The sequence below is a fragment of the Hyla sarda genome, chromosome 7, assembly GCF_029499605.1.
Source record: "Hyla sarda isolate aHylSar1 chromosome 7, aHylSar1.hap1, whole genome shotgun sequence".
Taxonomy (NCBI): Eukaryota; Metazoa; Chordata; class Amphibia; order Anura; family Hylidae; genus Hyla; species Hyla sarda.
In genome coordinates this window covers 13,111,595-13,126,445 of record NC_079195.1, presented here as the reverse complement: position 1 = coordinate 13,126,445, position 14,851 = coordinate 13,111,595, and the positions used below count along the sequence as shown (strand labels likewise).

Sequence of the window (14,851 nt, the reverse complement as noted above, 5' to 3'; positions counted from 1 at the left end):
AACCTTCATGGGAATTCGATTCGACGGCCTCTGCCCGCATTTGTCTTCCGCCGGACAAACGTCTGGCGCTCTGGTCGGGGGTCCGCTCCCTTCGGACCCAGGTGTCAGTCTCCATCTGCACAGTATGGATTTCCTGGGTCGGGTGGTGGCATCTATGGAGGCCGTACCCTTTGCCCAGTTTCCTTACCGCCCCCTTCAACTGGCGATGGAACAGGTCTCCTCTGTCCCTCGATCGTCAGATTGTTCTCCCTCGCAGGGTCCGTCAGTCTCTGCTCTGGTGGCTCCGCTCCCCCCTTCTTCTCCAAGGGCGGTCATTTCTTCCCCTTCTCTGGCAGGTTGTTACAACAGTTGCCAGCCTGTCGGGCTGGGGCGGCCTGTTCAGGGATTGGACGGTCCAGGGACTCTGGTTTCCCCTGGAGACTCCTTTTTCCGATAAACATATTGGAATTACGGGGGATTCTTCTTTGTCTTCTTCATTAAGAGTCCCGCCTTCAGTCTCGTCCTGTCCGCATTCAGTCGGACAACGCCACGGCCGTGGCGTACATAATCGACACACATTCCGGGAGTGTTCAACTGGGAAGCGTACTTCCTCAATCGGTCCTCACCCGACCCCAGCAAGTGGTCTCTTCGTCCGGAGGTCTTCGCGCAGCTCTGCGACCTGTGGGGCTTCCGGACGTGGACCTCTTCGCGTTTCGGCTCAATCGGAAGATCCTTCCGTTTGTGTCCAAGTTCCGGGACCCTCAGGCTCTGGACGTGGACGCCCTAGTGATTCCTTGCGCGGGGTTCGCCCTACCTTATCTGTTCCCTCCTCTTCTGCTCCTTCCTAGGGTGATGAGGAAGCTCAAGGCAGAGGACGTCTTCGCCTTTCTGGTAGCTCCAGATTGGCCCCGAAGGTCGTGGTATGCCGATGTAGTCTGGCTCCTGGTCGACGCTCCTCTGCGCCTTCCGCTTGCCACCCCAATTTACAGTTTCTGCATTGGTTGGCGTGGCGGTTGAGACCGCGGTTTTGAGGGCCGGCGGGTTCTCTTCCCAGGTCATTCACACCATGCTATAGGCTAATAAGCCCTCCTCCGCACGAATTTACCACCGTACTTGGCGGTTTTTATTTTCGTTGGTGTGAAGCTCAGGACTTCTCCCCAGTGACCTTCTCGGTTTCCCGCCTTTTCTCCTTTTTTTTTTGCAGTCTGGGTTGGAACTGGGGTTGTCTCTCAGTTCCCTTACAGGTCAGGTTTCGGTCCCTGGTTTCTATTTCTCATGTCCGGACCTTCATGCAAGAAGTGGCGCACGCTGCTCCTCCTTATCGGTCACCTTCTCCCCCTTGGGACTTGAACTTGGTTCTGAGTGCCCTCCAGGGTGAACCCTTTGAGCACCTTAGAGAGATGTCTCTCCGCCTCCTTTCTTGGAAAGTGGCGTTTCTTGTTGCTATCACCTCCATCCGGAGGGTGTCTGAACTGGCAGTTCTTTCCTGCCGTTCTCCATTTCTGGTGATCCACCAGGACAGGTCGTTTTCCGGCCAGTTCCTTCCTTTTTGCCTAAGGTGGTCTCGGTCTTTCATCTCAATGAGGGCTTTCTCCTCCCGTCCTTTTGTCCGGCTCCTACTCATCCTAAGGAGCGTTTACTACACAAGCTGGGTGTAGTTCGGGCGGTTCGGTCTTATCTCTCCATCACTTCTTTGTTTCGTCAGTGTGATTCCTTTGTCGTCCTTACGGAAGGTCGTCGCAAGGGACAACCTGCTTCCAAGGCCACCATTTCTCGGTCGATTCAGTCCGCCATTGCGGAAGCCTATCGCTGCAAGGGGAAGATTCCACCTTTCAGGGTTGTGGCTCATTCCACACATTCTGTTGGTGTTCCTGGGCTCTCCAGAGTAGAGCTTCGGCCTCGCAGATTTGCAGGGCGGCTACATGGTTGTCTTTGCACACACTCTCGAGGTTTTTCCGAGTTCATACTTTCGCATCGAATGATGCTAGTCTGGGTTGTAAAGTGTTGCAGGCGGCAGTGGATTGGCCGTCTGCCTGACTACTTATCTGCCCACCCAAGGGACGGCTTTGGTACGTCCCACGGTCTGTGTCCCCCAATAGAGCCGATAGAGAAAAGGAGATTTTTTAACACTTAACGTAAAATCTCTTTCTCGAAGGATCCATTGGTTGACACAGCTACTGCCCTTTTTGGGTTTTTTCCTTTCGTTCTCTGTCCGAGGGTGTGTTCAGTTGTGTTTTTTCTTCTGGTTCTCGGACAGTTTGGGGTTTTTCTTTGCCCTATTGGTCTCCTCCTACTGCTCTGGAACTTAAACTGACTAGCTCAGAGCCTGAAGGCGGGTATATCCTGCTGGGAGGAGCTGACTTTTTTTGTTACCATAGTTTCACACCTCCTGGAGACCGCAAGATACACCCACGGTCTGTGTCCCCCAATGGATCCTTTGAGAAAGTGATTTTACAGTAAGTGTTAAAAAAACACTGGTAGTCTATACCCCTCTAACTGCTTGTGTCTTATCCCGCTCTTAATTCCCACTCAACCAATCATTACCTAAGTGGGTCACTGTGGTGGCAAATGATTGGCTAAAGCTACATTCACACCGGAGAAAAAATAACCGGAGAAAAAATAGTCTTTTTCTCCTGATATTCTTTCCGAAAAAAACAGCGCCCGACGGACCCCTTTGACTATAATGGGGTCTATGATGACCTGTTATTGGCCGTTATGACCCGTCAAAATTACGGCCAAACTGCAAAAAAAAAAAAGTAGTTTGATGGCTGTATTTGACGTAGCATACCGGCAGTGTGAAAGGGGCCTGAGCGGGGATTTCCTATGTGTCAAACAGAAAGCACTCTACAGCTGGGATTTTTATTTTTGCCCCACCTTAAAGGGGTACTCCGCCCCTAGACATCTTATCCCCTATCCAAAGGATAGGGGATAAGATGTCAGATCGCCGGTGTCCCGCTGTTGGGGACCCCCGGGATCTCCGCTGCGGCACCCCGCTATCATTACTGCACAGACCTCGCTAGCGCCCGGCTCAAAATGCTGGGGGCTGCACCTAGATTGCTGGGGTCACAGCGCCATCATACATCCTATCCCCTATTCTTTGTATAGGGGATAAGATGTATAAGGCCAGAATACCCCTTTTAATTTTTGCCTTATGAATTTGTCATGATCCATCGCATCTAATGAAACCAGTCACTGTGAGGTACTTCAACTTACTGGGGGAATAAAATGAGAAGCGTATTGTTTGTGGTTCTCTATGCTACATTGCTATATAAAAAAGAAATTATTTGTCTGCATACTAATGAATAGTTGTTTAATTTATTGTTCACTTTACAGTCACTAAAAAATGTGGCTTTTTTTTTTTTCTTCTTTTTAACAAACTCCAAGTTGTGTCATGTGCTTTTTTTGTTGGATGCTTATGGAGCCCTAATAAATGGTCCATTAGTGCCCAATGTACTATGGAATTCCTGATTTCATCCAGACTAAAAATCACGAATAATATGGAATGTTCTCCGGATTAAGGGAGCATTGTAGTCTCATTTTGCTTGAGGAGCAGTTTGGTATTTGCATCACTAAATCCTTCTCACTGTTCTTCAGGAGCTTCCGTTGCACAAACATGGATATCCGTGGATTTGCCTCTTGATAAAGCAATCCCCGCGTGTGTTCTGAAGACGATCAGTCCAGACCTGTTCTATGTCTTCCCAAAAGAAAACAGAGGTGAGAAAAGAAAAGATAAACGTTCCTATCATTTTTGCATATAGGAGAGAACTTCCTAGATAAGACTTTTAAGACTCTACCACCCACCATGAGATGCAGCCCAATCTAAGCTAAAGTCTAGGGTCAGTGATGTCGGAAGGTGAAGGACCCTTAAAGGGGTACTCTGCCCCTAGACATCTTAACCCTTATCAAAAGAATAGGGGATAAGATGTCTGATATCGGGGTCACGCTGCTGGGGACCCCCGCAATCTTCGCTGCAGCACCCCAGACATCAGGTGCATGGTGCGAACTTCGCTCTGTGCCGGATGACTGGCGATGTTGGGCAGTGGCTCGTGACGTTGCGCCTCGCTCGTAACGTCAGTAGAGATGGGTATAAAGTGCATAAAGAGGAGAATAAAAAAGGACATATGCTTCAATCAGGTGTATACTAGGGATCGACTGATTATCGGATTGGCCGATATTATCTGCCTATATTCACGATTTTGTTAGTTATCGGTATCGGCATCTAACCTTGCCGATAATGCGTCTTGCCCACATCACCCGGGCCCGGAGAACGTGCTGCTGGTCGCTTTTTTCCATCTCCCACACAGCCATGGCAGCCCTGTAAGAGAACCGCAGTGGCTGCCTGGGAGAGGCGCTTTGAACTCTGCTTGTCCTCAGTGTACAGAGCCCTGCTTGTCCTCAGTGTACAGAGCCCTGCTTGTCCTCAGTGTACAGAGCCCTGCTTGTCCTCAGTGTACTGAGCCCTGCTTGTCCTCAGTGTACAGAGCCCTGCTTGTCCTCAGTGTACAGAGCCCTGCTTGTCCTCAGTGTACAGAGCCCTGCTTGTCCTCAGTGTACAGAGCCCTGCTTGTCCTCAGTGTACAGAGCCCTGCTTGTCCTCAGTGTACAGAGCCCTGCTTGTCCTCAGTGTACAGAGCCCTGCTTGTCCTCAGTGTACAGAGCCCCGCTTGTCCTCTGTGTACAGAGCCCCGCTTGTCCTCGGTGTACAGAGCCCCGCTTGTCCTCGGTGTACAGAGCCCCGCTTGTCCTCGGTGTACAGAGCCCCGCTTGTCCTCGGTGTACAGAGCCCCGCTTGTCCTCGGTGTACAGAGCCCCGCTTGTCCTCGGTGTACAGAGCCCCGCTTGTCCTCGGTGTACAGAGCCCCGCTTGTCCTCGGTGTACAGAGCCCCGCTTGTCCTCGGTGTACAGAGCCCCGCTTGTCCTCGGTGTACAGAGCCCTGTTACCCTGTGAACTTTCAGGCCGATAGCCGATAACTTACACCGATATTCTGTGCATTTTAAAGCAGGGCTCTTTATACCGAGGACAAGCGGGGCTCTGTACACCGAGGACAAGCGGGGCTCTGTACACCGAGGACAAGCGGGGCTCTGTACACCGAGGACAAGCGGGGCTCTGTACACCGAGGACAAGCGGGGCTCTGTACACCGAGGACAAGCGGGGCTCTGTACACCGAGGACAAGCGGGGCTCTGTACACCGAGGACAAGCGGGGCTCCGTACACCGAGGACAAGCGGGGCTCTGTACACTGAGGACAAGCGGGGCTCTGTACACTGAGGACAAGCGGGGCTCTGTACCTGTATGAGACAGAGAGCAGGGCGACAGGGGCACTGATCGGTGGCACAGTGAACTCCGACGTGGCGCTGCTGCGCTTAGACGTGAGGTCACGTCACCCCCACTGTGCAGCCACTGCGGTTCTCTTAGAGGGCTGCCGTGGCTGTGTGGGAGATGCAAAAAAGCGACCAGCCACACGTTCTCCGGGCCCCGGGTGTTGTGGGCAAGACGCATTATCGGCAAGGTTAGATACCGATAACTAACAAAATCGTGAATATCGGCAGATAATATCGGCCAATCCGATAATCAGTCGATCCCTAGTATACACCTGATTGGAGCATATTTCCTTTTTTATTCTCCTCTTTATGCACTTTATACCCATCTCTACTGCCCACATAATAGACGCCTTAGTAGACTGTCTGTTACTGTTCCTATTTTACTTGATTTTTAATATGCACTTTTGTCTAATAAAGTATATACAATATTTTCATAAACTTTTTGCCTTAGTTAGACTCTGTTTGGGTATTGTATTTGTGATGATACACTTGAGACATGATTTAAATCAGTCTTTAGTATTTTGAGCCCTTCTTCTTTGGTTTATTATAATCTTCTCCAGAGTCTCGTAATCGGGATAGACATTTTTACCGTAAATCTCGCTCCTCTTCCCAAGCTCGCTGGCAGCGCCCCCACTCTAGGGGTCGCTCCCCCGGTGACCATCCCAGGTCTCCGACTCCTCGTTCCAGGTCTAATACGCCTCAGTTCAAGGCTACCTCCGCATGATCCCACTCCAGGGGAAGTAGCGGATGACAGATCGGAATCCACCTCGGATCATGAGGACCACTCTGCCGTGTCTGATATGGTGGACAGCTTGGTGTCAGCCATCAGGGACACTTTTCATCTGTAGGACCCAAGAACTTTGGATCCTGATCCAGAAGTTTCTTTTCGCCGCTCTCTGTGTTCTCCCAAGGTTTTCAGTTCTCATGCTTAATTTGACGCCTTGCTTAGAAGCATCCCGAAGTATCGGTTTCAAGGGACCAAGAAGATCCAAGCTCAGTTTCCCTTCCCTCAGGATCTGATTTCCAAGTGGCCGCCGCCGGCAGTTGATTCTCCGGTTTTGCGTCTCTCCAAGTCAACTACCCTGCCTCTGGCGGATCCAGCGATCCAGTGGACAAGAACATCAAGAACATGGCAAAGTTTGCCTTTGAACCGGCAGGTTTGTCCTTGTTACCTACCTTCGCTTCTGCCTGGGTATCCAAGGCCATCTCGGTTTGGGCTTCTCAGCAGCACCAAAGCATCCTGCCCGGTGCTCCTCAGGAGGACTTGGCAGATCTCGCTCGTCAGCTCTCTCAGGTTGGGGACTTCCTCTGTTTGGCTGCTTTGGAGTCCGCACGATCTACAGCCTTTGCCTCAGGTAACTTGGTTGCCATTCGTCGCTCCATGTTGCTGAAGGCTTGGGATGCAGATGCTGGTTCGAAAAAATCTGAGTTGCCCTTCTCAGGTTCTCGGCTTTTTGGGAAACTGGTAGATGAGATCATATCCGAAGCTACTGGAGGTAAAAGCTCTCTGCTGCCACAGAACAAACCCCACCGCTCCGACCCCGTCATAAGATGGCTTCCTTTCTGCCCATTCGGTCCTTTGCATCGGGTTGTCCTCCCAAGCACGCAAAGCCCCTTCCTTCAAGGCATGTCCTTCCTGGAAGCAAGACAACCATGCTGGCAGTTTTTCAGCCAAGTCCGGTAAACGTAAGCCTCCCTCTTCCTGAAGGGACGCCCCCACCCGTATCCTCTTCTCGGGTGGGAGGACGTCTATCTCTTTTCCCAGGACATTTGGCTAGCACAGGTTCAGGACTCCTGGGTTCTGGACGTTATATCCGATGGTTACCGGATAGAGTTAGTTTATTTTCCCCAGGACTGGTTCTTCTGATCCCGTCCTCCTCGTTCCCCTTCTTTAGCGGCTGCCTTTCAGGTTTCTTTGAGTACCCTCCTTGTTCCAGTGGGTCACTTCCAGTTCGTGGCTCTTCCCTTTGGCCTGGCCACCGCTCCCAGGGTTTTCACCAAAGTCATGGCGGCGGTGATTGCAATTCTTCAGGCTGGGGGGATCTCGATCTTCTCTTACCTGGACAATCTTTTGATCAAAGCTCCGTCCCGGTCCCAAAACTTGGAGAGCCTTCATTTCACTGTGCAGACTCTGTCCGCCTTCGGTTCGGGTGATCAACCGGGAAAAGTCCCATCTTTCTCCCACTCAGTCCCTTGTCTTTCTGGGTCTCTTTTTCAACACGGTGGCTGCCCGTGTTTGTCTTCCATAGGACAAGGGTGTCTGTCAACTATGGTGCCCCTCTCCTGTTCCGATTCGCTTCTGCATGAAGATGCTGGGCTGGATGGTGGTGGCCATGGAGGTGGTTCCTTTCGCCCAGTTCCGCTGTCAACTTCTCCAGCTGGCCATCTTGGCCCGGTGGGACAAGTTGCCGTCCACTCTGGATCGCCGGATTCTTCTGCCCCCCTCCGTTCGTCGGTCTACTCTGTGGTGGCTCCACTCTCCCCTCCTTCTCCGGGGCGGTCGTTTTTTCCCCTCCACTGGCAGGTTGTCAGGTTCCTGGATCAGGAAGGTGTGTTTCGGGACCTGACGGTCCAGGGTCGCTGGTTCTTTCAGGAGGCTTGCCTCCCCATCAATCTTCTGGAGATCGGTGCCATTTTTCTTTGCCTCCTCCATTGGGAGATCCTCCTTCAGGGTCGTCCCATTGGAGTCCAATTGGACAATGCCACAGCGGTGGCTTACATCAATCGCCAGGGTGGCATGCGCAGCCGCTCAGCGATGGAGGAGGTCTCCAAGATTCTACTCTGGGCCGAGACTTGTGTGCCTGCTCTCTCCGCTATTCACATTCCAGGTGTGGAAAATTGGGAAGCGGACTTTCTCAGTCGCTCCTCCGCAGATCCAGGGGAGTGGTCTCTCCACCCGGAGGCGTTCGCGCAGATCTGCGCTCTTTAGGGGCCCCCGGACGTGGATCTATTCGCATCTTGCCACAACAGACAGGTTCCCTGCTTTGTAGCAAAGGGTCACGCGATCCTCTGACGGTGGACGCACTCGTAATTCCATGGTCGTCCTTCAGTCTTCCCTACCCCTTTCCCCCTCTGCCTCTCCTGGCCAAGTTTTCTTAGGAAACTCAAGGCGGAGGGCGTTCCTGATATTCTGGTGGCCCCAGACGCGCGTGGTACGCTGACGTAATTGGGCTGGTCACCGAAGTACCGCTGCGTCTTCCGGTTGGCCCCGATCTGCTCTCCCAGGGTCCTCTCTGCCACACCAATTTACTGTCTCTGCATTTGATGGCGTGGCGGTTGAAACTGCGGTTCTGAGGGCTCAGGGGTTTTCTACCAGGGTGATTTGCACCATGCTGCGGGCTCGTAAGCCTTCCTCAGCGAGGATTTACCACCGCACTTGGCAGGCCTCTTTCTGGTGGTGTGAGGCTCAGTTCTCCTTTCCGCACCTCCTTGCCTTCTTGCAATCCAGTCTGGATAAGCGTTTGGCGCTCAGCTCCGTTAAAGGTCAAGTTTCAGCTCTTTCTATTCTCTTTCAATGGCTGTTGGCTTTCAACCCTCACGTCCGCACCTTCCTTCAGGGCGTGGCCCATGCGGCTCTGCCATACCGGTCTCCCACCCCTCCTTGGGATCTCAACCTGGTGCTCGGTGCTTTTTCGGTAAGCTCAGTTTGAACCTCTTCGGGGCGCTTCCCTTCGCGTTCTTTCCTGGAAGGTTGCCTTCCTCATCACAATTACCTCCATTAGGAGGGTCTCTGAGCTGGTGGCTATTTCTTGTCACTCTCCCTTCTTGGTTTCTAACCAGGACAAGGTTGTTTTTTGTCCGCCTCCCTCCTTCTTGCCCAAGGTGGTCTCTTCCTTTCACGTGAAGAGGAGATCATTCTTCCTTCTTTCTGTTCGGCTCCATTCAACGCCAAGGAGCGTTCCCCCCATTGTCTGTCTGGATGTGGTTCGTGCTGTCCGGATCTATCTTTCCGTCACCTCCTCTTTCCAGCAGGGTGATGCTTTCTTTGTGATTCCGGAGGGTCGTTGCAAGGTTCTTCCAGCTTCCAAGGTGACCATTTCGCAGTGGATTCGTTCCACCATCTCTGAATCATACCGTAGTGAGGGGAAGGTCCCACCCTTTCGGGTGACCGCACATTCCACGCGTTCCATTGGGGCTTCTTGGGTGCTACGCAATAGGGCTTCGGCCTTGCAAATCTTGCAAGCCACTTGGTCTTTGCACACCTCCTACAGATTTTACCAGGTGCACACTTTTGCTTCCTCTGACGCCGGTTTGGGTCGCAAGGTGTTGCAGGCGGCAGTGACTCAGGGTACTGTTCCCACCCAGGGACTGCTCTGGTATGTCCCATGGTCTCTGTGTCCCCCAATGGAGCCGAAAAGTAGATTTTTTTTTAATGCTTACCATAAAATCTCTTTCTCGGAGGATCTTTTGGGGGCCACAGCACCCACCCCTTTGTTTTCTTTACTATGGTTCGGTTTTTCTGTATGAGGGGTTGTGTTCGGTTCTCTTTTTGTCTGGTTCCCTCGGACACCTGCTGGGTTCCTTTTCTGTTGGTCCTCTCCTACAGCTTTGGGACTAAAGTGAGTTTCTCAGTCAGTAGGCGGGGTATATCCTGCTAGGAGGGGCCGACTTGTTTTTGTATGCCTAGTGTCAGCCTCCTTGTGGCAGCAAGATTTACCCACGGTCTCTTTGTCCCCCAATGGATCCCCCCAGTGGATCCTCCGGTAAGCATAAAAAAAAATCTACGTTTCCTTGCCACAGCCCTGTGTGTGCAGTGAGTTTAAGATGCACACTAACATAACTGTGACGGATGGCCCGCCTCCGAACCTCACTTCACACACATGGCTGCAGCAGGGAAAGGCTTTTCTGTCTGCTCCTAGCGCATACGCAGCATATTTCCTGCTGCCCAGCAGATTTCTCGCAGCATCGAATACGCTAGATATGCGCAGTGTGTGACCCTACCCTTAGAGTGTATTCACACCTACAGTATCCTGCGCATATTATTTGATGAGCAGTATTTCAAGCTGCAGATTTTATGCTGCAGAAATCAATGTAAACTAAATTACAAAAAGCAATACTAAAAGACTGAATGAATGAACACCGCTTCAAATCCTGTGAATCATATGTACACAGGATACTGTACGTGTGAATACACCCTTAGGGTAGTGTCACAGGGACTGTATTTTGCTACATATTTTGGAATCCATTGCAAAGGGTAGCAAATTTAGCTGCAGAAAATAAGCAGCAAAATGCGGCACAAGTGACATTTATCAGCTGAGTATTGCCTAATTGTATCTATACATCAGCATTTCCCAGCATGTAGCTCACTGGCTAGTTCAAAACTAGAACACCCAGCTTTAGCTGTTGGGGCATGCTGGGAGTAGTAGTTTAGCAATAGCCAGGAGAGCAACAGATTGTAAAACACTGCAATATACAATTCGGGGAAATGTGTCTATTTTGTTAAAAGGGTTATCTAGGATTAAAAAGAAAAAGAAAACAATTTAGCTTCTTCCTTTCAAAAACAGCATCACACCTGTCCTCAGGTTGTGTGTGGTACAGTGGTCCCCCAACATACAATGGTAATCCGTTCCAAATGGACCATCGTTTGTTGAAACCATCGTATGTTGAGGGATCCGTGCAATGTAAAGTATAGGACAGTGGCCTACAACCTGCGGACCTCCAGATGTTGCAAAACTACAACACCCAGCATGCCCGGACAGCCAACGGCTGTCCGAGCATGCTGGGAGTTGTAGTTTTGCAACATCTGGAGGTCCGCAGGTTGAAGACCACTGGTATAGGAAGTTATACTCGCCTGTCCCCGCCGCTCCGTACCATCACCGTTGCCCTGGATGTCGCCTTCCATCGCTGTTGCCGCGTCCCCGGGGTGTCCCCGACGCTCCGGCAAGGCCTCTGCTTCCCCGGCATCCTCGCTCTCCATCGCCGTCATCACGTCACTACGCACGCCGCACCTATTGCAAGATGGGATGGCGTGTGCAGCGACGTGATGACGACGATCGACATCACCGACCATGCAAGGGATCCCGAAGAGGACGCGCCGGAGACCCGAGGACAGGTAAGTGATCATCAGCGGACCACACGGGGCACCGTAAACCGCTATCCGTTGGCTGCCGGATAGCCGTTTATGCGATGGCCCCCGACATACAAAAGCATCGTATGTTGATGCTGCCTCTGAGAGCCCATCGTATATTGAAATGATCGTATGTCGGGGCCATCGTAGGTCGGGGGGTCACTGTATTTCTACTCTGCCCTATTCACTTCAATGCAACTGAGCTGCAATACCGCACATAACCTAAGGGCAGAAGTTGCTGGGAAAAAAAGCACCAATGTGTTTTCTAATGCTGGAGATCCTTTCTGTCAGTGAAATCTTTCATTTTGGATATTTTCTGATGTATAATTTTTCTTGCCTTTTCCCACCAGTTGATGTGAAGAGACTCCAACAGGTGATGATAGAAATATTTAACTATTGCAGCAAAGAGATGGATCAACACGGTTACAGACCCTCAGTCGGTGACGCCTGCTGTGCCAAGTTTACTGGTAAGTAAAGTAGTAGTGGACCTTGTCTCACATAAATTCCCCATTCAATCCTATGTAAAGTCAGTGGCCCTGATTTACTAAGAGTGTTGTGTAGGTTTCTTTGTGGGTTTTAATTCCCTACAATTTTTTCCACAGTATTTACGAAGGTTTCCCTAAATTTTGCACTTTTCCCTACACATGTTCTGATCTGTCAGGTTTTCCTCAGCTCAAATCCACCACATTTTCTGTGGAATCCTTAGTAAATACCATATATGCTCGAGTATAAGCCGACCCGAATATGTTGAGGCCCCTAATTTCACCCCAAAAACCAAGGAAAAGTTATTGACTCGACTATAAGCCTAGGGTGGGAAATACATCATCCCCCCCCATGTCATCATCCCCCCCCCCCCTGTCATCATCCAGAGCCCCGTCATTAACACCCCCGTCATCATCACCCTGTCATCATCACCCCCCCCTTTATCATCACCGTCTGTCATCATCCCCCCCTTCATCATTACCCTGTCATCATCCCCCCCTTCATCATCACCGCCTGCCATCATCCAGACCCCCGTCATTTACACCCCTGTCATCATCACCCTGTCATCATCCCCCCTTCATCATCACTGCCTGTCATCATCCCCCCCTTCATCATCACTGCCTGTCATCATCCCCCCCTTCATCATCACTGCCTGTCATCATCCCCCCCTTCATCATCACTGCCTGTCATCATCCCCCCCTTCATCATCCCCCGTCATAATCACCCTGTCATCAGCCCCCCCCTTCATCATCACTGCCTGTCATCATCCCCCTGTCATCATCCCACCCACCCCCCTCTTCATCATCACTGCCTGTCATCATCCCCCCCTTCATCATCCCCCGTCATCATCACCCTGTCATCATCCCCCCCTTCATCATCACTGCCTGTCATCATCCCCCCCCCCCCCCCTTCATCATCACCGCCTGTCAATCCAGTGGTCTTCAACCTGCGGACCTCCAAATGTTGCAAAACTACAACTCCCAGCATGCCCGGACAGCCATCGGCTGTCTGGGCATGCTGGGAGTTGTAGTTTTGAAACATCTGGAGGTCCGCAGGTTGAAGACCACTGCGGCCTTCGTCATCATCCAGACCCCACCCCCAACAAAACATGTGGGGTTTACAATAGTGAATCAGGGCCAGCGTGTAGCATTAGACACTGCTCCCCAATTTGGCTCTCAAGCTGTAGCAAAATGATTGCATATCTAAAGGATGAGGAACACTGCGGAGGATGAAATCCTTCATATCGGGGGCTACACAGTGACTTTAATAGACATCAATACATGCGCAGTAGCTTAGGAATAGTCAAGTAAGAAGAAACATAAAAATCTATAAATGTAACTGATTCGTTTGTGAATAGAACTGAATCGTTTGTGCCGCCTTTTAGGCTAAATTTCCGAGCAGAATTCTACAGAAATATTCCGCTCGGAAATTCTGCTAAATTTACCGCACAATGGGGGAGATTTATCAAAATCTGTCCCAAGGAGAAGTTGCTGAGTTGCCCATAGCAACCAATCAGATCACTTCTTTCATTTTGCAGAGGCCTTGTTATAAAAGGAAGGAAGCGATCTGATTGGTTGCTCTGGGCAACTCAGCAACTCTTCCTCTGGACAGGTTTTGATAAATCTCCCCCAATATGTGCGATGGGATTACGCTGTCCCATTCATGCCGTGAAAATTCTGAATGCTGCAAAATTTAACAACATGTCTTTAAAGGGGTATTCCAGGCCAAAAATTTTTTTTATATATCAACTGGCTCCGGAAAGTTAAACAGATTTGTAAATTACTTCTATTAAAAAAATCTTAATCCTTCCAATAGTTATTAGCTTCTGAAGTTGAGTTGCTGTTTTCTGTCTAACTGCTCTCTGATGACTCACGTCCCGGGAGCTGTGCAGTTCCTATGGGGATATTCTCCCATCATGCACAGCTCCCGGGACGTGACATCATCATTGAGCAGTTAGACAGAAAACTTCAGAAGCTAATAACTATTGGAAGGATTAAGATTTTTTTAATAGAAGTAATTTACAAATCTGTTTAACTTTCCGGAGCCAGTTGATATATATAAAAAAAATGGTTTTGCCTGGAATACCCCTTTAACTTTTGCAGAATTCTATTCAGAGCCCCATTGAATTTAATGGGACTCTGATAACACAGAAATTCCGCAAAAGTTCTGCAGGCAATTTGAGCAGAATAGCTAAATTTTCGCCATGTGAACAAAGTCGTAAAGTCCATACATTATCCAAAAACGAAAAAGTGCAAAAAATTGCAAAAATTTCCAGCTCCCAAAAAATCCATAAAATCCAAAATGTATTAAATCATCTTAAAAAAAATGATACCCAAAAATGTTGAGATATAAAAGCAAGCAGAAACACTGACTCGTTTCGAACCATATGGTTCTTAATCATGGCACAACCCCATATGCCAAATGCATCCTATTTATACTGTGGGTCTACGCAGACTGAATGACATGTACAGAAATGGGAACGCCCACTCATGACGGAGGTACCGGGAGGCAACAGTGCAATGATTACACAGGTGAACACATGAAGACGGTAAAGAAACATTGTATAAATTATATAAACATAGAAGTATATATCCATATGATTGATAATGATATTGAAAAAAATCTAATTTCATATATTTGCATATGCTCGCATGTGCGGTCACTGTGCTGCGGGGACCCGCGTATGTTCATGTAGCAGCAAAAGTTATAAAATATATTTTTTTTCTTGATTACTTCTACATGAACATACGCGGGTCCCCGCAGCACAGTGACCGCACATGTGAGCATATGCAAATATATGAAATTAGATTTTTTTCAATATCATTATCAATCATATGGATATATACTTCTATGTTTACATAATTTATACAATTTTTTTTTTTACCGTCTTCATGTGTTCACCTGTGTAATCATTGCACTGTTGCCTCCCGGAACCTCCGTCATGAGTGGGCGTTCCTATTTCTGTACATGTCATTCAGTCTGCATAGACCCACAGTATAA

At 49.7% G+C, this 14,851-nt stretch overlaps 1 protein-coding gene across 5 annotated transcripts in view; it reads left to right on the top strand.

Moving 5' to 3' along the window:
- TDRD1 (tudor domain containing 1) overlaps positions 1–14,851 on the top strand; it is a 115,170-nt gene that overhangs the window by 86,411 nt on the left and 13,908 nt on the right. For all 5 annotated transcript variants that reach the window (XM_056529467.1, XM_056529464.1, XM_056529463.1 and 2 more), the window contains exons 17-18: positions 3,574–3,693; positions 11,719–11,835. In XM_056529467.1, the coding sequence (XP_056385442.1) occupies positions 3,574–3,693; positions 11,719–11,835 (237 nt within the window). The remainder of the gene's footprint in view (positions 1–3,573; positions 3,694–11,718; positions 11,836–14,851) is intronic.